Raw genomic sequence first — 24,359 nt, 5'->3', positions numbered from 1 at the left:
TTCTTCGTTGTGGCCCTCTGGACCCCATGTGTTTGAGCCAGGGACTTGTCACTGAAACTGCACCCTCAGCATCTCCTGCCACAACAGCTTCGTCATGAGTGGTGAGGTGTTTTGAGGCAGTAGAGGTTGGACCTAAGTTGCTAAGAGTGAGTGTGTTTACAGAGAAAATGTGGGTACACAGGAGTGGAAGAGCAGCTTGTGACTCCATGAGGAAGGGAATGCCTTGCCTGTGCGTCCCTGCCACACCTGCTGCATGTGATCATCATCTGTTAGTGACAGTTGATTACCCTTGCTGTGCACCTGCCATTAGACCACAGGATGGGGCAGAATGCCGGGGGTGGGTGTGGGGCAAGCACCTGTGAATGTCTGTGACCTGCCGGGACCACCACGACATGGACACACATCCAGAATAGTCCACTGCCCAGGTACAGGTTGGCACCAGGTGGTGAGCGTGACCAGCAGGAGTAATCCCCTTGGTAGTTGCTGTGGGCAGTTAACCTTGTTGTCAGAGGAGGTCACTGTTGTGGGTGGGTAGTTAGCATGTTCTCGGTAGTCATAGTGGCCATAGCTGAGTGGAGCTACTGCGGGGAGAGGCATTACCATGGCCATGTCTGTCGGGGTGGGTGTGATGAGGAAGGGCAGTCTTCATGGGCTGCCCTTGTCATCACGGCAGCTCCGACTGTTAGGGTTAGTAGCACAGTTGTCATGGCAGTGGTCAAGGTTGCCCTGTTGTCGTACTCACTTGCAGGGGTGCCACCCTGCCCTCCTGGTGGACCTGGCAGGGTCTCTGCTGAACACTCATGCTGTCTCTTGTAGGGCATCTTCCACTTCCAGCTGGGCCGGGGCGAACCAATGCTGCACACACGCCTGCGGCCGCACTGCAGAGACTTCCTGGAGAAAGTGGCGCGGCTGTACGAGCTGCACGTGTTTACCTTCGGCAGCCGACTGTACGCACACACCATCGCAGGTGGGTTCCCAGCACACCTGGCCGCTCCCTCCGTCAGATCCTGTCTCTTGAGGTGTCCCTTCAAGGGCACCTTCAGCTGCCTCCCTGCAGAGGAGGTGTCTAAGGGAAGAGAGCCTTCTATAGAAACCCACTTTGAAAATACGTGGTGGGTAGATGTGGGCCACGCTGCTCCTGTACGGCAGTGGTCCGTGAGTATGCGCGGGAGGTAGAGGTGTCCCACAGGGGGCAGCACAGACTGGCACCTGAGTCAGGGACAGACCCTCCTTGGGGGGTCACCTGGGGAAGTGCAAGGTGGGGGGTGGCCAGAACCCAGTGGTGTGGGCAGTGGTGGTGTATCTAGTGTGTCTGCAGGAAGTTAGTGCTATCCCTGGGAGCTGCACCTCCATTCAGGGTCTTGGTCTCTGAGATGATCATGGTCACACACGTGCGTGCACACCACACATACCACCCACACACAGCACATACGCATACTATACATGGCACACACATGTATTTATGGAAGACAATTGGAGAGAGAGAAAGCTCCCATCTGCTAGCTCACTTCCCAGGTGGCTGCAGTGGCCAGGCTGGTCCAGGTCAAAGGCAGCAGCCACCCAATGCTATCTCCTGCATATTAGCAAGGAGCTGGATCGGACACGGAGCAGCTGGTGCTCAGGTGTGCCAGAGTGCAGCTCCAGCTGAGCTGGGGACTTGAGAAGGGTGCATGGAGTAGGCGTAGAGAAAATAAACGGACCGCTACAATTTCAGGGTCATAGTGGACAATGCAGGAAAGCTGTCCCCTTTATTGATACAGAAGCAGTCACAAGCGCTGGTACACACTCTTGGTCTCATGATCAAGTGGGTGTTTCCTAAGAATAGTTCTGCCAATTGTTTCACCTTGAGGCAGGGTATCAGCCGTCCTAATCCTGTGGTCAGGAAGTTCTCAATGCGTATCAATCAGTAACACATTCCTACTACAATCCTCATTCTACAGCTTAGTCTTGAACCAGTTAAGGGAGAGAGTGTAGCACAGAAGGAGGGACCTAAAGATCAAGGAAAGAATAGATTCCCACTGCACCTGGGGACTTACCCTTGGTTAGCATATGGTCAGTGGGGGCAGCCTGAGTAGTAAAAGGCCTTTTGCTAAGACGTTATCAGCAACATCAGCTTCCAAGCTCACATTGATAGTAAATACCAGCTGTGCAGAGCAAGACAATGGCTAAATAGATTATAGAGATCTCAGTGGGATTGTCCAGTTTCCATGCAAAGGGAGGTGGAGCTGCCTTCAGGTGGTTGTAGAGATCCGCGGGGCCCTGCCTGCAATGGAACAATATTCTTCACACCTTCGTGTCTTCCACACCCACCGCACGGACCCCAGCACGGAGGGAGGCTCAATCCAGTAACCAGCACTTTCACTTTTAGAACTAAAAAATGTCACAGTACCACGGGAGGATGAAGAATGCAGAGTTGCTTCTCACTGCCAGCATGTCAGTTGGCGTCCGTCCCTGCTTTGTTTTCTTGCGCCTCACGGGTCCACAGCCTGCTGTTAGAATTTACCCCATGTTCCACACGGGCCACAGGTTCAGCTCGGTCTGTGCTCTCAGCTTGAACTTGAGGCAGGAGTGGACCTTTCCCCTTCTCTGGCTCAGTCCTCTGGACAGTTTCCTGAACAGGCTACAGGCAGGCAGGAGTGATTCCCAAAGGCACAGACGCGGGGTAGTTGCTTCTCTCCCCGACAGGCTGCGTCCGCCCAGGGAGGCCATGTGCTCCTGTGTCTGTCTTCTCCCTCTCCTGTGCTGTGGCTTTGGGGCTGCTTCAGGTCTGCTGGTTGTGTGAGCCGCGGTTCGCTGGAATGTTGTTTGGCTTGCTAGACTCACCCTTCCCCATTAGACAGCACGAGGAGCAGCAGGGCCCAGCATCTGTGTGGATTCCCAACAGGGAAGTAGGACATGTGCGAACCCTGTGCTCCTTGACCAAGCCGAGAGCTGTGAGGAGCCTGTTGGGCCACAGGCGGCTGGACCCCTGAAGACTCCTACCATGGCACCTGTGGGACACTGAGGCCCCCTGCCTCCTAGGGCCTTCTCCTTTGGGGATGCCATACTCCCTGGAATTCCAGTGTTGCAGCGTGTCTAAAGAATGCTGGCCAGAACCAAGGGCCACAGGAGGCAGCAGACCTATAGCCCCATGCTAGATACACATCAGGTCCAGCAGCCAGGAGGAGGGCTGCTCCACCCAGGGAGCTGTGGACATCCTGGGAGGTGGGTACCCTGTGGCTGATCCAAGACAGAATAGCTGGGGGAGCAGGCCTGCCTGCTGAGACTGGGATGAGCTCCCTAGGCAGTCCAGGGATTTGAAAAGTTTGAACTTTGCTTCCATGAATGAGCATGACACTTTGTAGGTAGAAGGAGTTGGGAATGAATATTTGTGGGCCACTGTAGTTATTTACTGATGGGAGCCTAAGTAATTGTTAACAAATGTGGCTGCTAGCTTCCTCTTCCCACTCTACTGGCATTGAAAATCACCCTTTTCGTGTGATGCACACTCCGTGTAATTGGGAGAGGAAGATTGCAAGCTTGACCACTGGCGGGCTCAGCATTCTCGTGGGACCTGCATGTCCCTTGGGCGGTGGAAAGCAGTGTCACCTGTTTGGTGGAACAGGCATTTTCCAGTGCCGTAATGCACATTTGTCAGTGACCCCAAGGAATGGGGATGCACAGTCAGTGTGCTTCCCACAGGGGTGGAGTGTATCCCTCAAAGGTCCCACTGCAGGGAGCGAACCTGGTGTGGCTGGGCACTAGTAGTCGCCAGGCAGTGTGAGAAGAGGAGGGTCCAGGCCTGTGCCAGGGAGTAAGCACTCACAAATGGCACTGTGTCTTGTCTGTCCCTGGGGCCATGCGTCAAGTGGAGAGCCACAGCTGGGCTTTTTGGGGGACAGATTGCCCCCTGGCCACCACCGCTTGGGTGTCTGACGCGCCGTGCAGTGCTGGTTCCAGGGTCCTGCTACGAGTCACGCTCACGTCTCTGTTCTTTCCTCCTTGAAGGTTTCTTAGACCCTGAGGCGAAGCTTTTTTCTCATCGCATATTGTCAAGGGATGAGTGCATCGACCCGTTTTCTAAAACAGGAAACCTCAGGTATGTGTTGGGTTAGAGTGCTGCCAATATGGCTCCATTCAGTCCCTGTCTCAGCAGGCAGGTGCTGGGCATGTGTCCACACCTAAGCCAGATGCCCACTGCCCTCCATCCCCAAGGTGCCTGTGTGTCCATTAGCACGCACAAGATTCCAGGCTTTCTCACTTTTCGTCTCTATTTGTTCGCGGCAACCAAGCATGGCCACAGTACTCATTCTAGCTTTAGAGTTCCATTTCTAATCCGAGGTTTCTCATGGCGGAGACACAGTCTGAACTTGGCTCCCCCACAGTGAGCGTCTCTGTCTTCTCCCTGCTGAGTACCAGGGACGGGAAAGCAGAGTCACTGGGAGTCCTCAGCTGGGCAGCCCCGGGGTGCACGCCCATGCTGCCCTGTCTTGGCTCATTTCCACCTCCGGGCAAAGCAGTGCACTACCCCCAGTGGTGCTCTTCGTAGCTTCTTGCTCGCCGTGAGGGAAGCCCTGTCTGCTGTGCGGCTGGGTGCGTGGACTCGGTGCCCTGAACTCTGTGTTTGACTCATAGGAACCTCTTTCCGTGTGGAGACTCAATGGTCTGCATCATTGATGACCGCGAGGATGTCTGGAAGTTTGCCCCCAACCTGATCACTGTGAAGAAGTACGTGTACTTCCCGGGCACCGGTGACCTGAATGCACCCCCGGGACCCCGGGAGCCTCAGGCCCGAAGGAGAGGTATGTGGCCCTGCCAAGTGCTGGCTACCTTGGTTCTAGAACATTCAGCTGTCAGAGATGCGGGGTTCATTGGACACTGGGAGCCAGGATGGTATTTGGTTCTGATGTGGGCTCCCAGTTGCATACAGGTGGGAGGGGGCAGGCTCATACGCTGAAGGGCTGGTCTTCACCCCACTTTCCTTGGACAGACACAGCGCCAGGAACCTGGCTGCTCCACTGTGGGAAGCAGGGAGCCCCAGGTCAGTGGCAGGACAAGCCCTTGCCGTGGTCTCCAGCATTTCAGGCCTGCAGTTAGGACTGCACCCGCTGACACAGATGCTGACAGCTGAGGGCAGGTCCTTCAGGGCAACACAGGTGCCACTCCCTGGAAGTAACACTGACCTCTCCTTTGCACGCACCTGTAGCAAACCCTTCTTGTAAAGGGACTGACATCGCTGAGCCCACCTTGCCTGGGAAGGACTCTGAGGAGGGAAGGCACCTTCCTGGAATGGAGCCGAGCAACGGCCTCGGAAAGCCTGCGAGGGAGCTGAATGGTGGTGAGACCATGCCAGGAGCCTCAGAAGGCATATCCCGCCTCGGGAAGGCCGAGGGCCTGGAGGCCTGGCCCTCTGGCCCGCGGGGAAGTCGGACCTCAGCTGTAACACAGCATGCTCAGGGTGCCCCGGGCACAGACTTGGAGTTTGTCCTGTCCAGTGATAGCGAGAGCAGTGAGTCCGAGGCCTCTGCCTCAGCGAGGGACGGTGAGAAGAGTGATCGGAAGAAGCCAAAAGCCCTGCGAGATGTTGTGAGGGTGCTGCCACAGGGAGGCACCCCCGACCCGGGCGGGGGCAAGCCCTCAGGCCCTACCCACACGGGGGAGCTTCCACCTAGCACCCTGGACATGCCCGAGGAGGGCGAGCAGGGCAGCCTCTGTGGCCTGGGCAATGGCTGTGCTGACAGGAAGGAAGCAGAGACTGAGTCACAGAACAGTGAGCAGTCGGGCATCACTGCTGGCGAGTCCCTAGACCAGAGTGTGGAGGAGGAAGATGAGGAGGAGGAGGACACGGATGACGACGACCACCTCATCCACCTGGAGGAGATCCTGGCCCGCGTACATGCCCATTACTACACCAGATACGACCAGTACCTGAACAAGGAGGTGGAGGAAGCTCCAGACATGCGCAAGATCGTGCCGGAGCTCAAGAGCAGGGTGCTGGCCGGCGTCGCCATCGCGTTCAGTGGCCTGCACCCTGCTAACTTCCCCGTGGAAAAGACCCGGGAGCACTACCACGCCACAGCCCTTGGCGCCAAGATCCTCACCCGGCTGGTGCTGAACCCTGACGCCCCTGACAGGGCCACACACCTGATCGCGGCACGGGCCGGTAAGTTCTCAGCGCTCCCAGGCATCCCTGCTCGGCCTGGATTTCCCAGAGTAGATGGAAAGCTGTGTGCTGGCCAACGTCTCACTGAGCACACATGTTGTAGCTGCCGTCCTTGTGGGTGCAGAGGAGTAGGAGGTGGGTGCTAGCGTAGTGGAGAATCAGAGGCAGGACCTCAGCAGAGAAATGAGGACCGGGGCAGGGGGCTGCAGCATCCCCAAGTTAAAGCACAGTACGGCCTTCGGAGCCAGAAAACTGAACACACAATTTCACAGCATTCCCCTGGTGGCTGGGCCTGGGAGATGGCCGTGGTAAGAGCAGCCCCAGGCAGCATTCGCTGCTGAGCCCTCGGCCCAAGCAAGGCTCCTGGACCCCCTAAGATCCCTCTCTTTGCCATTCAGGGCTCTACTTCTAGGGTCAGGACAGCTGACTCCCATGCTGCAGTACACAACGTGCCCTGTTTGACACCCATGTGCGGGGCTTGTCTCAGAGAAGACCAGAACCTCCACTCTTGAGCCTCACACTTAGGCCCTCTTGCCCACCCCGAGTGGCACTCTCTTGGGAGCTGACGGCGTAGCCCTTGTCTTACCTGTGCTCTGGAGCCTGATTGTTTTCTTTAAATTTTATTTATTTACTCAGAAGAGTCACAGAGACGGAGAGACCAGAAGAGATCCTCCATCCGCTGACTCAGACTGAACCCCACCAGACGACCATAGTAGCAGGGCCTGGGCCAGGTGATGCCAGGAGCCTCTTCCAGTCTCCCAAGCACTCAGGCCGTTCTCTGCTGCTTTCCCAGGTCATTAACAGAGAGCTGGATTGTAAATGGGACATCTGGGACACAGGCTGGTGCCCATGTGGAATGCTGGCGTCACAGGTGGTGGCTTTACCTACCACACCACAACGCCAGCGCCTTGAGTCTGCTCTCATTTGAGCGTCTCGCATATAGAGTTGGCCAGACTTTTTCTTGCTTGTCGAAGGGCTTTTTCCACAGAGGGCAAGAGGGTTCCCTAAGGGGGAAGCTGTGTGGACACATCAGTGGCCCCTGACTTCCATGCCTGCCCTGACCATGCCTGCCCCTACCTGATGTCTTATATATATGCTGTGGAAGGCTGCTGCCCCATGGGCTTGGAGGAGGGCAGCAGTGCCACAGATGGAAGGCTTCTGAGGAGGGGCGGTAAAGGCAGACAAGTGAGGGAAAGCTGAAGGTGTGGTCTGGAGTCTGGACCACAGAGGTGGGCCCAGATGCTGGTGGCCACACAGTGACGCTGGGGTAGAAAAGGGCTGAGGAGTGTGGCTGCAGAGTGCCGCTGGGAGAAGGGTGCGTGGGCCGGGGAGTGCTGGCTCAGGACCTGACCTGGCTAGGGAGCCATCCTGGAGTCACGGTGCAGCACACAGTGGTGCGCTGTGGGGACAGCATGGCAGATGACAGGACAACAGAGGGTCAACTGAACCTTAGCAGTCGCCCACCCAACACAGGCAGCCCAGGGCCAAGAGCACAGGCAAGGGCCACCTAGGGGGCCTGGCAGGGGAGGCCATTGCATAGCCTGGCTGCTGCGAGCCCCGTTCACACATCCCTGCTCCTGACCCTGGCCTATTTCCTGCAGGCACAGAGAAGGTGCGCCAGGCTCAGGAGTGCCACCACCTGCATGTGGTCAACCCCGACTGGCTGTGGAGCTGCCTGGAGCGCTGGGACAGGGTGGAGGAGCAGCTCTTCCCACTCCGGGACAGGGACTCCAAGGCACAGCGGTAGGTACCTCAGCTTGCAGCCGGGGCTCAGTGTCCTCTTGGCACTGGCCTTCCTGTCCCGCTGGTTCACAGAACGGCCTCATTAGCACTGCAGTAGCTGAGGAAGAAGTGGAATTGCTTTGCTTTGTCCTGACACAGGCTGGGGCTGTCCCTGCGGCCTGGGCTGGCGTGTGTGGGCATCACACAAGTCACATTCAGGTCATTCCAGAACAAAGATGAGGGTGTTAGACCAAGGTGGGGAAGAAGCAGATTGTTTGAGAATGGCTATTGTTGGTCAATAGTCTGCCTGCTGTGTCCACACTGAAGGCCTTCCCGTGTCAGACAGTGCAGGAGAGAGCAGCAGTCCCTGCGTGTGACCGCCAGGCAGGAGATCTGGACGCTTGCCATTTCTTTGCACAGCTTTATCAGGAGCTGGGAGCTTTCAGCAGATGTGCTTGAGTGGTTGCCTGCTGTCACCACGATCCTCACAGCCCTCACCCTCTCTGCACAGGGAGAATAGCCCTGCGGCCCCTCCAGACAAGCAGGCTGTGCCTCCAACCGCCCTGCATCACCCGGCGCCCGTTCACGCTAAGGCCCCACCTGGCCCTGAGGTTCGGATCTACGACTCCAAAACAGGAAAGCTCATCAGAACTGGGGTGCAGGGCCCTGGGGCTGCACCCTGCAGCACCCTGCCCGCCCGTGGTGAGCCCTCTGCCTTCAGGTAACCATGGTGCCCACAGCTGGCGCCTGCGGCTTCTGGTCCTGCTAGGGAGAGGGTGCCATGTGGACACGTGAAGGCCAGGGCCTCACTCGGCCCTGGGTTCCAAGGGAGCTACAGCTGAGGACTCGGGAGTCCCTCGTCTTGAGCCCCAAGCTGGGATGGAGGAAACCTTGGATTCAGCCTCTGGCCACCCGCCTCAGAGTTACCTCCTCTTGTCATCAGGCTGGTCTCAGGAATGGCCTAGGAAAACTCTCGGAGCCCAGGCCACCTGCTATGCCATGCCACTGGCTCCCTCCCATGCCTGGGAAGCAGGTGCAGTGTTGGGCCCCACAGCTACACCTTCCCATTGCACACACTGAGGAGACGACTAGAGAGGGCATCGGGCAGTTGGTGGGCAGGAGGCCCTGGCTGAATCAGGACACTAGGGCAGGGCAGGCAGGTGGGACAGAGGATTGGTCACGTGCCCATGTCCTCTGTTAGAGCACCTAGGTCTCCCCTCGGAGGCGCCCACCCCTGGTACCCTCTGCCCAATCCACAGCCTCTCTGCTCTGCTCCATTCATGTATTTATTCCACAGTCAAAATAAATCATAATTTAAAGCCATAACATTTTTAAAAGACAAAGGAGAATTTGTGGCGCGGCTGCATTAATAAAACGGACACCAGTCTAAAGGGCAATATTAAACAGGTATTCTGTTCCCAGGCTGGAATAAATACACAGCAGTGAGACATGAAAATTTCACTAAGAAGCCAACATGAGGCAAATAATCCTTTGAAACAAACTGAATGGTGAACAGAGGCAGCCTGTAAACAGGTTCTATTAACATCTTGCTGCAATAGGAAAACCCTCAAGGCACTCAGACCCTTCATCCGAGTGCCAAGCCCTGCATTCTGCCGTCCTTCATGTCACACCCCAAATCCAGAAAGGCTCCTGCACCCCGGGCTCAGAGTGTGCATCTGGCCGTGGAGAAGGGCCCTCCTGTACATGTCCAGTGCCCCCTGGTAACCTGAATGCCCTCCTGCCACACACCACAGTGGGGTGGTTCCTGTTGGTGTGGGAGCGTGGCCACCCATGGGCTGCTCACTTAAAGATTGTGTATATATCACCCCCCCAGTAAATGACCTCGGCTCTTTGCCACATTTGTTGTTTTCCTTCTAACCAGTAGGATGACTACCTGCCCGTGTGTGTGTATGTCATGTGTCTGTGTTGCCAAGAGAGGAAAGGAAGCATCTTCCCTTCACCAAGGCCATGGCTCCTGCTTTGGGCAGCTTCTTGGCAGCCTTGGAGCAGCTGCTTGGACTTTGCCCTAGTGGGTACCTTCTGTGTTCCCATTTCCTCCTGCTGAGATGGTGTCCCTTTTGGGGCCATCCATGCTGGGAAGCATATGTGCAGTGACTGAAGGGGTGGCCCGTGTCCTCACTGAGCAGCTCTTCAACCTCCTGCGTGGTTGCCTGTAGGTGACATGTTCCAGGTTTGCAACGGAGCTGTCCCAGGGCGGTTCTCATGGCGGGTCAAGCTCAGCTCCCTTGCCTCTCAGAGGGGATGCCGCTGGTGGACAGCCTGGTTCACAGCCCAGAGCTGGACTGCACTGCCTTTCATGGCATCAGAGAAGCAACCACATAGGTCAGTGGATGAGGCTCCTGCTGGCACACACATGGTCACCGTGTGTCCTTGAGTCACTCCCTGCATCCCAAGAACTCTGAGTGTGGCTGTTTCCAGAGGAGAATTGAGACTCCACTTCTGTTGTCTTCCTCCCTTGGAATTTTCTGGTGCTCCAGGTTTGAGAGGGACCAGAGCAGTCCTGAATGGGTGCCCCCAGGAGCATGCAGAGAACAGATGCGTCCACCTCTGCATGCACACATGCACACACACACTTTGATGGAGGGCCATCTGCAGCATTGGAGGAGGGCAGCAGCAGCTGGTAAATGGGCTGGTGGGGAAAAATACCAGAAGACAGGTCGATCAGAAAACTAACTTGAAAGTGGGACCACAAGTAGGACCACCAGGACAAGGTTCCCAGGTGAAGCAAACCCTTGGAAGTTTCAGATCAATCCTACAGGTTCTATGAATCCAGGAGCCACACCCTAAGACAATTAGAGGGGATCCAAACAAACCCTTAAAGCCCAAAATGAGCAGGCCTGCAGCAGCCAGATCATCATGCAGTGCTTGGCCTTAGCGAGAACAGCCAGCAGCTTGCACAGAGTGCCAGGCACACGGTGTGCAGTCCTGGGACCAAGCCAGGAGGGGCAGAGAAGTGCGGAGTTCCCGAGTCTCCCCACAGGACCACTTGCACAGCTCTGGGAGGTGACAGGGAGTGTGCAGAATCCAGCCTGCGGGGGCGGGACGGGGACGGAGCTGGGGAGCGGCAGGACTGGGAACCCTGCATGTTTTCTTCACACTCTTCCCTGTCTGATGTAACACTGTGACCACATAGTTGCTTTGAATAATCCAGGTCCTTCCTGAGCCATGGAAGATGCCATGTAAGGGTCAGTGTTACCTTCAATTGTAGTGTTTGTGGCAAGGACCCACAAATAAGCAGCCAGTTAAGATCGCAAAGGACATCAGAAAAACTGTGTTGATTCCCTGTGGGGCTGTGTGAGGCCATGATGCTCCCCAGGCTGGAACTGTGCCTCCTGGAGGGCATGGAAGGATTGGGGGCCACCCAGGACCTCAGGACAGCTGACAGGTGCTCACACAAACGAGTGTGGACAGAGGCTATGACAGGAGAGGGGCACCGTGCTGAGGCCTCGCTTCCCCAACCCCCACCTCTCCACAGTCACAGCCCCTTAGCAGCCATCCTCAGTTTGTGATAGAGTCAGTTGGGATGCACCTGCTCTCACACTCTCGACACCCTGTTGAAGCCTCCTTGTGAGGTGTGGTTGGTGGAGTCTTTTCTAGTGACCAGCCCGTCCTGATGCTGCCTGGGGCCAACTACCATCCGCTCAGCTGTCTGGGGACTCCCGAATGTCAGGAACAAGTGTTTCTGAGACATGAAAGCCACAGTCCCCCTTGGGTATCTGTGTTTTTGTGTTTTGCTAGCCGCTCCACTCTAAGCTGGCCCAGATCATGCTGCCCCTATGACCACTCGCATGCCTCAGTGACTACCAAGAGCACAGGTCCTGTGACACCGGCCCCCACGACTGGCCATGTCCACTACAGGCAGTTTCTCGTTTCTGAGTGTGGCATCTTGCTGGTGGCGCAGCAGTGTGTGGCCGCTCTGGTTTCTGATGGTTAACTGTGCTGTTCACAGGAGCAGCACCTAACCCTCAGAATCTGCTTTTCATGCTGAGAAAAAGACGGAGTTGGAGTTTTTTGTAAACATGGACAGCAACCCTGGCATGTCTGAAGGGGCATGGGCTCCCTGGGCTGATAGCAGAGGAGAGATGGCACTGGGCCTGAGTGCCTGGGTGACCACGTGTCATTCTGGGGTGTGATAGGTGAGGCCTGCAGAGGCGAGTGTCCCCAGTATGTGCTGGGTTCCTTCCAGGGAGCTGCCTTTCTCCAGTTCTTCACAGGTCAGAGGGATCATGATGGGCCTCATCTGTGACCTGTGTCAGGGCCAAGTGCTGTCCACTCTGCTGAATAATTGGCAGGGCTGAGGGGCTTCTCTTCTCCCAGGAGTCAGTGTTGGTGCCACCATTAAGAGCTGGTGAGGTGAGCCGTGTTTGGGCCCTGCTGCAGCCTCCCTGTAGGCCAGCAATGAGGGTGGCTGGACAGGCTCAGCTGCAGAGAGCCCTCGACTCAGGTTAGAATGGGTTCTGGTGCTTCTCCAAGGGTGAGAAGACCCATCGGAGTGCCAGGTTCCAACTGTTGGCGCCTCCCTGGACTTCGTGTGATTTCACAAGATGCCTGCCTGGCCGGTCTCCCTTCTGGCCCTGCTCTCTTCCACTCCATGGAGCCCCTCCCCCATGCAGAACCCTACAGCAAAGCCCATTGTGACAGCACACACATGATGAGGCTCTCACTGGAGACTTCAGGGACTGTAAGTTGGTGTTGGTCTGGCATCTGAGTCCCTGGAAGGATGTGTCAAGTGGATCTTGCAGGCTTGTAGGCGAGCATCAAACAGCTCTTAGGGGTGCTGCAAGCGTGCTCAAGGTTGGCAGATGAGAGCAAGCCATGGGGGAGTTCTCATCCAGCAGTGACTCAGTGGCCCCGGGCTGCAGCAGCATGTGCACCTCGCCCTGACCCGGGTTTCTGGGGTGAGGGAGACTGGTCTCACCCAAAAGAATGCTGAGCTCCTACACCGCAGAACCCTCCAGGTGCCCTCAGGGTCAGCTACTAAAACACCAAGTAGCAGATGACTGTATGCAGTCACTGGGGGGCAATAATGCTCAGTATCACACTGGAGTATGTGACATTCAGACATAGATCAGAGTGGATCACGGGAGTGTGTGAGGATCTCATAACTCAGTGTGGGTCATAGAGTGGATCATAGATCAGTGGATCATGGAAGTGTGTGAGGATCTCATAGCTCAGTGTGGGTCATAGAGTGGATCACAGGAGTGTGTGAGGATCTCATAGATCAGAGTGGATCATAGATAAGTGGATCATGGAAGTGTGTGAGGATCTCATAACTCAGTGTGGGTCATAGATCAGAGTGGATCATAGATCATTGGATCATGGGAGTCTGTGAGGATCTCATAGATCAGCGTGGGTCATAGGAGTGTGTGAACCAATCTAAAGCCAGGAGCCTCTTCAGGTCTCCCGCCTGAGTAGAGGGTTTCAAGATCTTGAGCTGTCTTCTGCTTTTCTAGGCCATAAGCAGGGAACTGGAATGTGAGTGGAGCTGCTGGGACTCCTCAAACCAGGGGATGCCGACTGGGATGTATGGGATGTATGGGATGCCGACACTGAAGGCAGAGGCTGAACTTAGTACGTTGTAGTGCCAGCTCTTTACTCGTTTTTGTTGCTGTTGTTATTGTTAAGCTTCATTTTTCTTGGCGAGGCAGATTTACAGAGAAGGAGATACAGGAAGATCTTTCTGCTGGCCCACTGCCCAAGTGGCCACAGTGGCTGGAGCTGAGCCGATCCAAAGCTGGGATTCAGGAGCTTCTTCCAGGTTTCCCACACGGGTACAGGGTCCCAAGGCTTTGGGCTGTTCTCGACTGCTTTCTCAGGCCATAAGTAGGGAGCTGGATGGGAAGTAGAGCAGCCAGGACACTAATCAGCATCCACATGGTATTCTGACACATGCAAGACGAGGATTTTTCCACTGAACTGTGGGTCCTCCTCTCCCTTTTTTGAAGACTTATTTGAGAAGCAAAGTTAGAAAGAGGGAGAGACAGAGAGGCCTGGCATTCTGTGGTTAATTCCCAGGTGGGTCGGGCTGAAGGTGGAATCTGGGGGCTCCACCTTGCTCTCCAGTAGAGTAGCAGGACCCGCACCTGTGAAGTCTTTGCTGCCACTCTGCCAGTCACATGAGCACCAAGCCAGAATGGAAGTCACAACTTCCTTCATCAGCAGCAGTAAGTCTGCATCATGCGTGGCCTGTGCCACGAACCAGCCACACTCCATCCAGTGAGGCAGTGCCCAGTGTTCCTGCCCACCAGGAGCCTGGCCAACCCTGGAAGAGAACAAGTGGCCATTTTTAGAGTCCTGAGTGCCATGAGAATGTGACCAGTTGTGTTTCCAAGGGCACCCAGAGAGTCTTGGAGCATGGAGAGACAAGTCCATGCACGCATTCATGGGTATCTGAGCTCACAGGAAGTGTGTGTGTGATGGGAGAGCCTGCTCTGGATTCTCAGGCAGCTGTGCACCATGAGCTGCAGCGGTGCCCATTGTGGGGACAAGAGGCTAATTGGATTTGCTGATTGTAGCAAATAGAAAGCATGAAGCATAGGTGGCCCCGGCAGGGAGCCTTGCCAGTAGCAGTCTTACTCCACACAACTGTTAGCAGACTTGGGATGGGGCTTGTGACCTTGCAGGTGTGATGTGACTATGTCTGTCTCCTTTGGGAGTGGATGAGCTTCTGCTGGTTGACACTGTCAAAATCCCCGTTGTGTTCTGTGTATCTGTTTTGTGCCCGAGACAGGTTGTAATTGCTGTTTTTGTTTGGCTTTGCTTTGTTTTATGTTTTGCAGCCCTCCTGGTCTTATTTTGAGGGCTGATAACACTTGCTGGGGCCTTCTGGGACATGCCCATCTCCCTTCACATTTGCTCTTGATTCTGACCCCATTGAGCCAACCACTGGCCTGCAGATGGGGCCTGTTGGGGAGCAGGTGATGCATGATGGGCGGGTAGCTTCAGAGGCCTGTTTACCCTCAGCCTGACCCAGCTGTGGGGAGCAGGACGCATCCGTAAGCCCTGCTGAGGGTGCAGGGAGAGCCCTTTGGACAGTCCGGCGTTTTCCCATCCAAGCACTCTGCTGCCTCGGGGGAGGGTCAGCTCCGATTGGCTGCATTTGCTCATGGGCCTGTGAACTTGTTGCAGAGCTGCTCAGCCACTCCAGCCACAGATGTTTGGTGGAGCAGTACCTGACATGTGCGATGGGGAGCACCCTGGCCCTTCCCGGAGAAAGCGACAGCCCAGTATGTCGGAGACCATGCCGCTGTACACCCTCTGTAAGGAAGACTTGGAGAGTATGGACAAAGAGGTGAGCCACGGGTGGGCAGGACTCCGGACGGGGCGGGAGCTCTGAGCCAGCTCTCCTGAGACCCTGTGGCTGGGGACACCTAGGACCCATGTCCCCCTTCCATCCTGCTGTTACAACAAGAGGTACTCGGGGCAGGTTGCCATGGCTGCTTGGCCTAGGACCCTTGGTGTGCCATGGCCCTAAGCAATGAGGGGCCATGGGGAGAGTTTCCCAAGTACAGGAGTGAGGACCCTGGAGCTCCAAGTCCAGTTTTGACTGGGACCAACATACAGCAGGGACTTTGCTAAACTAGAAGTCATGTTGTAAATCAGTGTTTTTGTTTCACGGTGTGATTTTACACTCAGAGTAGCATGGCTGGCCCTGCATGACTGCCAAGTCCTCATTGGCTTACAAGGACTGTCTGCCAGGGTTCCTGAGGCAGGAGTGTGCACAGCTGGACCTCACATAAAAGCAGTCATGATGGCCATGACATGCCCACAGCCAATATCTGGCCACTCCTCACTCAAGCAGCAACTGCACTCAGTGTCCAGTGGACAGCCTTTGTACCATAAGGACAGAAAGCAGTAACAGATGCACTGATGGCCAGCCAGCCTAAGTTGGCGCCATGTTCAGGGAGGATTCAGCCATTGTCACAACGTGCTGGGTCTCATGCTTGTTCACCTCTGGGCCCAGGCTGCTGTCTCCGACCCACATCTGTACCCATCCATCCATGCCTCCCTTCCAGCTTTCAGGGCTTGCCTTGATAAGGCAGCTGCAGTTCTGACTATCACAGAATTAGAATCTTAATGTGAAGCAGAAACTCCAAATGCACTTAGCATTGCAGCCACTCAACGCCAGGTCCTTTTTCCCCAACAATAGCAACCCTAGGCCTCAACAGTGGCTCTTGAGAGACCATGCTCAGACTGCTGCTGTGGGTCTGCTGAGCACTGGGGCTGTGCCCTGGGCAAGAAACCCACAGTTTGTGCCACATATGAGTTCCTTGGGCACCTGTGTGTTCTTGCCATCCCCTGGTGTCACAGGGATACCACCATAGATCAAGGCAAGGTGTGGTGGACAGCGCTGTAGACACCATGTGTCTGTCTACATGCGAAGAGACATTCGAGTGGAGGGGGAGCTATGGCCCGAGGTGTAAGAACCCTCTGCCTTCACACCGGATGTGCAAGCGTGGGGCCATGAGTACTGACACCTGGTGTGGCCATGGCTGCAGTGCCTGCCCACCTCGGCCTTCCATCCTGCCTGCCATCACTTCTGCAGGACTCGCTTCCCTCCCAGGAAAGCACACACACTTGAGTCTTCCGTGCACTGGTTCACGCCTCCCATGGCCGCAGTGACTGGATGGGGCAAGGCTGAAGCCAGGATTTTCATCCTCATCTGCCATGTCGGTGGAGGGGCCCAGTCACCTGAGCCATTGTCTGCTGCTTTCCCAGGCACGTTAGGAAGCTGGCTGGCAATGCGGCAGCCAGGACTCCAGTGACACCCCACATATGTGCTGGGATGCAGGCTATGGCCTCACCCAGTGTGCCACCATGCTGACCCTTTGACTTCCTGAGGGAGGAAGTCTCCTTTACATCAGGCATGACATTTTATATTTTACTGGAAGGGAATCCAGATCACCCCTGGGTCTTTTCTTGTTTGCAAGCATACCTGGCTCAGGTTGTTTAGGGAAGCTTTCTGGCCTAGCTTCCCACCGAGTGCCTCATGCTGTGTGCACAGTGTGTCAATGAGCTCATTGCCCTGGCTCATCTTCCATGGAGCTTTGCTGTAACGAGCCGGTAGGGAAGGGTTTTCCTAACCCTTGTCTCTCACCTGCATCTGGCACTCTGAACCTTCTGGCTCAGGGTGGGTGCTGTCTGAACTCAGCTCCCCTGAGTGGCCACCGCCCGTGGGAGCCACAGCCAGCCTAGGCCCTCATCTGCCTCAAGCCCTCAGCTTCACGCTGGCCCTGGGGCCCCAAACCATCCACCTCTTCTGCTCACCCTGGGTTTGACTCTCCTTCCTGGGAGGTTCTCAGAATATGGCCTTATATGAATGAGAAAATCAGGTACCACTGCTCCAGCCTCCAGCTTTGGCTCATGCAAGGGGCACTGCACATACAGGGACCTATAGGGATAACTCTAGGGAGCTCTTGCTAGTCTCCAAGATCCCCAGACTCAGGTTGATACAGCCTTGAGTTTTAATATGAACCCTCCCATGCTCCCAAGCACCAGGGCAGCCCTGAATGGCCCTGCCTTGCTGGCACAGGCACCCACAGTAGATCCTTGCATGGCCTCTCAGGGTGAGGACTAGGGGCAAAACCCAGACAGTGAGCGCCATCCATGTGTGTTGAGTGCCTGGCTTGTGTCTCTTCTCCCAGCACTGCCTGGGGCCTGCTCTCTGCTCTGGCCTCGCTCCACAGCCACAGCACAGCTCCTACTCAGCCGTCAGAGGACTGCTTGTGAGTGTGAGCAAGCGGATGAACACCATGTGCGTGGCACGGTCTCCCCGGGACGCGCGTCTTGGGCTTGCCTCACAGTAGCTTATCTCCTTCCATGCCCGTTCAAGGGCTGGGAGAAAGATGGAGCCGGAGAACCCAAGCCCAAACAGCAAGTAGCCTAATTGAAATGAAGTTTGCCCACCCGATCAGGCAGCCCTGTCAGCCACGTGCTGTTTCCCATTTACTACCTGCTGCCTGGGGGTCCCTGGTGGACGACCACATGCCAGGGCCACCACCTGGCCTCTCCAGGTCAGCCGAGGGCCTTCGTCACAGGTGGGCCTGGCCAGCAGAGCTGATGTCTGTCTGCAGCATTGGATTTTGGAGTGTGCCAACCATGGATGCACCTTCCCTGTAAGTCATGCAGTGTGGTGCTGCGCATCTGCATTCACAGATTCCGGTGTGTCTGTCTGCTCACTGAAGGCCTCACTGGGCGTCTTCAGTTCCACCTGAGGTGGACAGGGTGCTGGTCGCATTCCTACTTCTTATTCCAGTGCCTTCCCCGTGTCCTGCTTGTTCAGGCCCACACACTCCTCTCCGTGCTCATGGGGGGCTGTGTGCCGCTAGCCATGGTCTGTGCTGTGGGGTTTTCCCACCAGTGTCCAGCTCAGTGAGGTGGTGAAGCCACAGCAGCCTGCTGGAGCGTCCTCAAGAGCACCCATGTTTTCATGCGACAGCCGTGACCACGTGGCTTCAGGTTTATAGTGACACTTCACGGGCGTGGTCAGTGTCTGAGCCTTGAGACCCAAGGTGGCACCTGGCCAGCACCAACAGGCAGTGGGGTTGCCATGGCACAGCCCTCACTTTTGTCTCCCATCCTGCCTGCTTGCAGAAACGGTACCGCTTCATATGGCCACCTCCTACTGGGTGCCTCAGCTCCCTGGTAAAGCAAGGTGTGCGCATGGTGTCCGGACGGTGCTAGCTGTGTGCCTGTCCGCTCCTGTCGTTATATAGGCTTATCCCTGTGAGCACCCCCTCAGGTGAGGACTGAAAACTCGCCTCTTTGAATATCTGTGCAATGTGAGTTCACATGCTCGGATTTGTTCTGGCACCTGCTACTAGGCACAGCCTCTCCCAGACTGAGTGGAGGCTGCCCTCTGGGGACAGGCTAGAGCCTGCTACTGGGACTCGCACAGCTTATGTGCTCACGTGTGCTACAGAGCTTTGCTTCTGAATCTGTCTCTACAGAAACCACATTGGATCATGCCAGGTTCTCCCTTGCGGTCAAAGTCTCAGGAAGGAGTGACTTTGGGCTGTAGTATTTTGTGGTCAGTGGAGAGGTGTCTGCCCAGGTACTCCTTTGGAGCAGGCTTGGGTGTGATTTGGTTCCTGCTCTTCTAAGGTGACGAGTGTTTCTCTTGGAAGTTGCAGTCCCCCTCTTCAGTCAGGGCTGCTCTCCGGACACTCGCCATGGCCCCAACGTGGAGCAGTGCCGCTCTGTCCTCCGGGTTTCTCTTGGGCTGTGAGGTGCTGTGTTTGAGTGTTTTCTCGGCTGCCATCTGTCCACTTTACAGCGCATTCCAGTTCCAGCATGTTAACTAACAGCCACGTGTTTGATGGGAAAACAAGCGCCTGGTGTTTTGTTTTGTGATTTTATAACTAATCTATGTTTGAGAAGTAGAGTGACAGAAAAGCCTCCTCTGCTAATTCATTCCTCCAAAGTGCACAGCAGCCAGGCTGGACTAAGCTGAAGCCAGGAGCTCCACTGGACCTCCCACATGGGTACAGAGGCCATGAGGCCCTGGGGCCATGCTCCGCTGCTTCGCCATGTGCCCTAGGCAGCAGCTGGATCCAGAGCTGGCCTGGGCTGGCTGAGCAAGCTACACCAGAGAGCCAGTCCTGCCTGCCTTTTGTTAATGCGTGGATTTTTTGGTTCAGGTCCCCTGCTTGGATCTTGACATTGTGCTTTAAGTGGCACCTGCTTTCTCTCAGCACAACGTCCTAGCCTGGATACCTGTGGGGGTGTCACAGCCCCTGCCTTGAGGCCACAGAAGCTGTCCACGACCTAGGGATAGGCTGTGTGGGCCATGACCACATGGCTACCGGAGGGCAGTGAGGTTTGGGTCTCCTGTGTGATGGGCAGGTGGCCTGGCTGGACTGAGGCCCATGGGTCTCAGGGTGGAAGCTGAGTGCTGCCATGCTCCATGTAGCTCTGCCACACGCTCCATTTCAGCAGTGTCTGAACAGCTTTAATCCCATAAAATGTGGGTCTGAGTAATGGGGACAGGATTGTGTGGGCTCCAGGCGCCCTCAGGTGGTACCATTTCAGTGGGATGGATGTGTTCATGAGCTCCAGCTGGGCTGTGTGTCTGCCTGTACACCTGCAGGCGCCCTCTGGGGCTGATGTGGCTTCCACAAGGCCAGGAGGAGGTCCTTCACCTTGCAGGTTCTCAGCATTTCCGTGGAAGGTGCTAGAAGCCAAAGGCCTGCTGGCGGGGTCTGTGGCTGGACGCTGCCGTCTCCACTTGGTGGTGTCTTAGCCTCTGTCCTGTGCCTGGGCTGGCCCTGCCTTGCTCTCTGCTTCCCGCCCTCCCTTCCACAGGGGTCCTCAAGGTGTCCGGTGGCATTGTTGTGCCCACTTGCTGCGTGCATCCTCTTGGGAGGGAATTCAGGACTTAATTCAGAATAAATTGAAGTTTTCTATATATTTGCTTATATTAGTAAACGAGCTTCCTGGTAAATCAGTCACTATGTACACTGCTCCTCTGGAAGCACGGTTGCCCTGTCTGTGTGACATGCTCCATCCCGCGGACGGGGGATGCTGAGCCTCAGGGCCCTGCTGGCATTCCTTGTCTGTGTGACATGCTCCATCCCGGGCATACTGAGCCAGAGCACCCTCCTGGCATTCCAGACAGAAGAGGGTTTGTGCCCTTTGCTCAGCTGTCATCAGATGGGGTGTCAGTACCTGTCAGACATGTCACAAGTCCTGGGTAACCCCAATCCCCATGACAAACATGTCACAGGTCCTTGGAGATCCCCTCAGGTTGCAAGCTCAAGAGGCTGTGCTGCCTCATGCTGCAGCCCCTTGGCGTGGGTGTCAATGAGAAAGGAGGCCTTGCTGCCTGGCCACCATGGCCCCCAGAGGGTGGGCCTCACCCTTGGCAGAGATGCTGGCAGAGGTCAGGGCTCGGCATGTGCTTTACCTCCATGAAGGTAGGGTTGGCTGCCGGGGACAGCGGGGTCCTGCCTCACCTTCTGTTTAGCCTGCGTCTGCCCTCTGGCCCACCCCAGAGGTGCTATCGAAGGAGGCCTTGGCAGTGGGTTGCCAGAGTCCTGATGCGAATCCCACTGACCCAGCAGTCAGCCCTGTTCAGTGCAGCCCCCAGCAGGGTCAGCAGTGTACCACAGGAGCCCCTCCAGCAGCCTGCTGCAGCGCGGTGTTCATGTGCATGATGCAGTTAACGCCCAGCCTCTTGTACAGCGAGGCCAGAGCGTCTGAGCGTGCTACATGCTGCAAGCTGGGGTCTACCCACAGCAGGGCCAGGCGCGCGCCGGCTGCTGACCAGCTCTGTGAGTCTGTGTGTTGGCTGCTGACCACCTCCACATCTTTCAGGTTGATGACATCCTTGGAGAAGGCAGCGATGACAGCGACAATGAAAAGAAGAAGCCGGATAGCCAGGAGGAGGGGCCAGAGGGGCGACACCCACCCATGAAGCAGGAGGCCTGGGGGGCCTGCAGGGAGCAGCCCCTCCGGTCATCTGCACGCACTGAAAGGACGGGGACCAGCCCCCGGGGACCCAGGTGAGAATGCTGGCCAGGGTCCCTGAAAGGGCCACCAAGGTAAGAGCAGGCAGCTGAGGCCCGGGCAAGGGGATCATGGGGCCGGGGCGCACACACACTGGCCCAGGCCCACATGCAGTCACTGGTGTCCCGCTAGAACTCGTGAGGCCCTAGGAAAGCTCAGGGGGCCAAGCGTTGGGCCTGGTGGCTGCCCCGCCTGGATGCAGTCCCCGCTCGGCAGCTCCTCCAGCATGCTGCCAGTGTGTCCTCAGGTGCTGGGGCCCCTGCCGTCCATGGGGGAGACCTGCATTACGTCCAGCGCCGGCTATTGGCATGTGGGACGTGAACCAGGGATGTGATCTCTCTCTTACCTGCTCTCTTACTCTCCCTCTCTTTCTGTATCTCTCAGATTTTTTATTATTATTATTATTATTAGTCCATGGAAAGTGAAAATGCAGAATTCAGAAGTCTTTGCATGGAGTCAGCATGCCTTTTAATCCCATTCTCCTGGCAGCTTCTCGGATCCTTGTCTAATGTTTGTGCCATGTGCCCGTGAGGGTGCGGGGTGTTCCTCAAACTGTGGGTCCTGCAGAACCAACTTTCCAGTGTCAAGTTTTGTGATGTCACGTGTTTGTGATGTCAGCTGGCACCCAGGCAGGCTTCCTTTACCACTGCAGAGCATTCTCTGTGTTGCTGACAAGTGGTTTCCCTGCATGAGGGAGGACCTGCGCTGGCCGAATCCTCTGACCAAGTGTCCAGTGTGCGCCGCTGGGCTGGTGCTCGGCCATGGGTTTGGTGGAGACAGAACTGGAGGGCAGCAGCCCTGAAGCCAGGAGAGATGAGCACAGGTGTCCACAAGCAGTGTGGATCCTGGAGGTAGAGAGGACAGCCCAGACAAGCTGGCTGCAGGCGGCACCTCACAGGTGCTCCTCTGGGGAGAACCCCACCCAGCCACAGGGGCCAGGGGCTCAGGGTCCGGTTACTCTTCAGATGTCCTCACCTGTGGGAGGCCCCCGGAGAGCATGACAAGATTGAGAAGGGGAAACAGCAAATGTGGGGTCCAATGCTACGAAGCACACGAAGCATGCGCAGAGGGAGACGCTTGGAGCAGCAGGGCCTGCTCCTCAGAGCCTGGAGGACCCAGCTGCTCGTCCTTTGCCCTTGTGCCCGCAGCTGGCAGAGAGCAGAAAACTGCCCCACATGGGGGGCTCATGAGTTAACGCCCCTAGAACCCCAGCCCACTCCAGTGGGGCTCACAGCACCGATGGCTGTCCGCCGTGGGAGATTGAGCACTAACTCAGTGGCCACTTGTGGATAAGGAGCGATTTCCTCCAGAGCAGCTTGGAAAATTCCTTGAAGGCCTTGTGTTAAGGGTCTCTGGTTCCAAGCTTCTAGAGGGAGGGGCCTGAGCTATTAGAGCACTGAGGCAGGGCTGGCAAACAGCTCCCTGCTTGCAGCCTGGGAAAGCAGTCGAAAGCCTTGGGATCCTGCACACCCACGTGGGAGACCTGGAAGAAGCTCCTGGCTTCGGATTGGCTCAGCTCAGTCATTGCAGCCACTTGGGGAGTGAGTCAATGGGAGGAAGACCTTCCTCTCTGTCTCTCCTTCTCTCTGTATGTCTGACTCTCCAATAAAAATAAAATAAATCTTAAAAAGTGTTGGTGAAGGCAAAACTCTCATGACCTACAATACTGGGGACATGGGTGCCTGGGACCTGTGTACAGGTGCCAGTGCTAATGTGTGTCCCTTGAGTGGGGGGTAGGGCCTGGCACCATGGTGGAGCTGAGTGTGCCAAGCCGTCCTCACCCCGCTCTCCTTCTCCTCAGAGGCCACAAGAGGAAGCTGAGTGAGGACAACGCTGCCAGCGACTCCAGCAGGGAGTCCAGCGACGCGGACGGGGAGGGCAGCAGCTCGGAGGCAGACGAGATGGCCGCGGCCCTTGAGGCGGAGCTCAACGACCTCATGTGACTGCGGGCTGTGCCAGGGGCTGCGTACCATGCTGGCTGGCAGCCACCAGGCCAGCGCTCGCTGCCCCCTTTCTCAGAGACACAGTTGCAGAGCTCCACGTGCAGAAACACATTATTTTGCAGAAACAGGTGTTTTTAAGAAGTTTTACTACAAAGTACAGGAAAGTCTACTTTTTTAAGTGAGAGGGCGTACTCACCCAGCACTCCCTGTGCGGTGAGCTGCTCCTGGCCTCTGCATTGTCGGGAGGCCACTAGGCAGAGCTGCATGCAGCCAGGAGCAGGCTTCCCTCCCGCCACCTCCCCTCTGCACGGAGGCCTGATGTAAAGTTTTGTATATCTTTTCATACTGGATCCACCACGCAGATCTTCTCTCATTTAATAAAAACCCTTTTCATACACTCTGCTCTCAGTGCATTGCTGCAGGGAGCTGTGGGCCCTGTGGGGCTCGCCTTTCAGCTCCCAATGTGATGGGCCACCCTGGTGCTCCCTGGTCAACGCTTAGTGCCTTTCCGGTCTGGTTGAGAATCCGCACGGGGGGTAACCCTGTGGCTCACCTGGGTAAGCCACCACTCGCACTGCCTCACAGTTGTCCAGCTCCTGGTCCAGCTGCCTGCCGACAGCAGAGGATGACCCCAGGGCTTGTCCTCTAATGGAAGAGAACAGAGTTCATGGCTCCCGGCTTCTCTGTTCTGACATCGCACAGCCACTTGAGGAGCAAATCTGTGGTTGCGAGTTCCCTTCGTGGTTCTCCCTCACTGTCACTGCATCTTTCAAGTAAGTGAAAAACCAGCTTTAAGGAAGAGAATTTGTACACTCAGGATGCCAAGGGAAGGTTTCTAAATTTCTTCTCCTCAGGCACAGGCTGGGGTCCCCAACGGAGGGCCAGGTCAGCTCACATGAAAGAATCCACTTTTCCCTGTGCACTTCCTGTGAGAAGCTGCAGTGAGCCAGGCTGCCCTCCACTGCTGCCCCGGGGTCCTGCTCCGCCCCCTGTGGCCACCTTTGGCAGGTCAGTGACCCCTGTGA

The 24,359-nt window shown here is 56.3% G+C and overlaps 1 protein-coding gene across 1 annotated transcript in view; it reads left to right on the top strand.

The window, feature by feature from the left end:
* The window catches only part of LOC131482553 (RNA polymerase II subunit A C-terminal domain phosphatase-like), a 33,202-nt gene extending 9,638 nt beyond the window's left edge, over nt 1-23,564 (top strand). The window contains exons 5-13 of the mRNA XM_058677138.1: nt 817-967; nt 3,988-4,078; nt 4,615-4,781; nt 5,186-6,142; nt 7,744-7,885; nt 8,376-8,585; nt 15,014-15,176; nt 21,200-21,387; nt 23,193-23,564. Of these exons, the coding sequence (XP_058533121.1) occupies nt 817-967; nt 3,988-4,078; nt 4,615-4,781; nt 5,186-6,142; nt 7,744-7,885; nt 8,376-8,585; nt 15,014-15,176; nt 21,200-21,387; nt 23,193-23,334 (2,211 nt within the window). The 3' untranslated portion in view covers nt 23,335-23,564. The remainder of the gene's footprint in view (nt 1-816; nt 968-3,987; nt 4,079-4,614; nt 4,782-5,185; nt 6,143-7,743; nt 7,886-8,375; nt 8,586-15,013; nt 15,177-21,199; nt 21,388-23,192) is intronic.
* The last annotated feature ends 795 nt before the right edge of the window (nt 23,565-24,359 follow it).

The sequence above is a fragment of the Ochotona princeps genome, chromosome 18, assembly GCF_030435755.1.
Source record: "Ochotona princeps isolate mOchPri1 chromosome 18, mOchPri1.hap1, whole genome shotgun sequence".
NCBI lineage: Eukaryota > Metazoa > Chordata > Mammalia > Lagomorpha > Ochotonidae > Ochotona > Ochotona princeps.
Note: the sequence above shows the minus strand (reverse complement) of the source record. Positions and strands in the feature narration are given on the sequence as shown.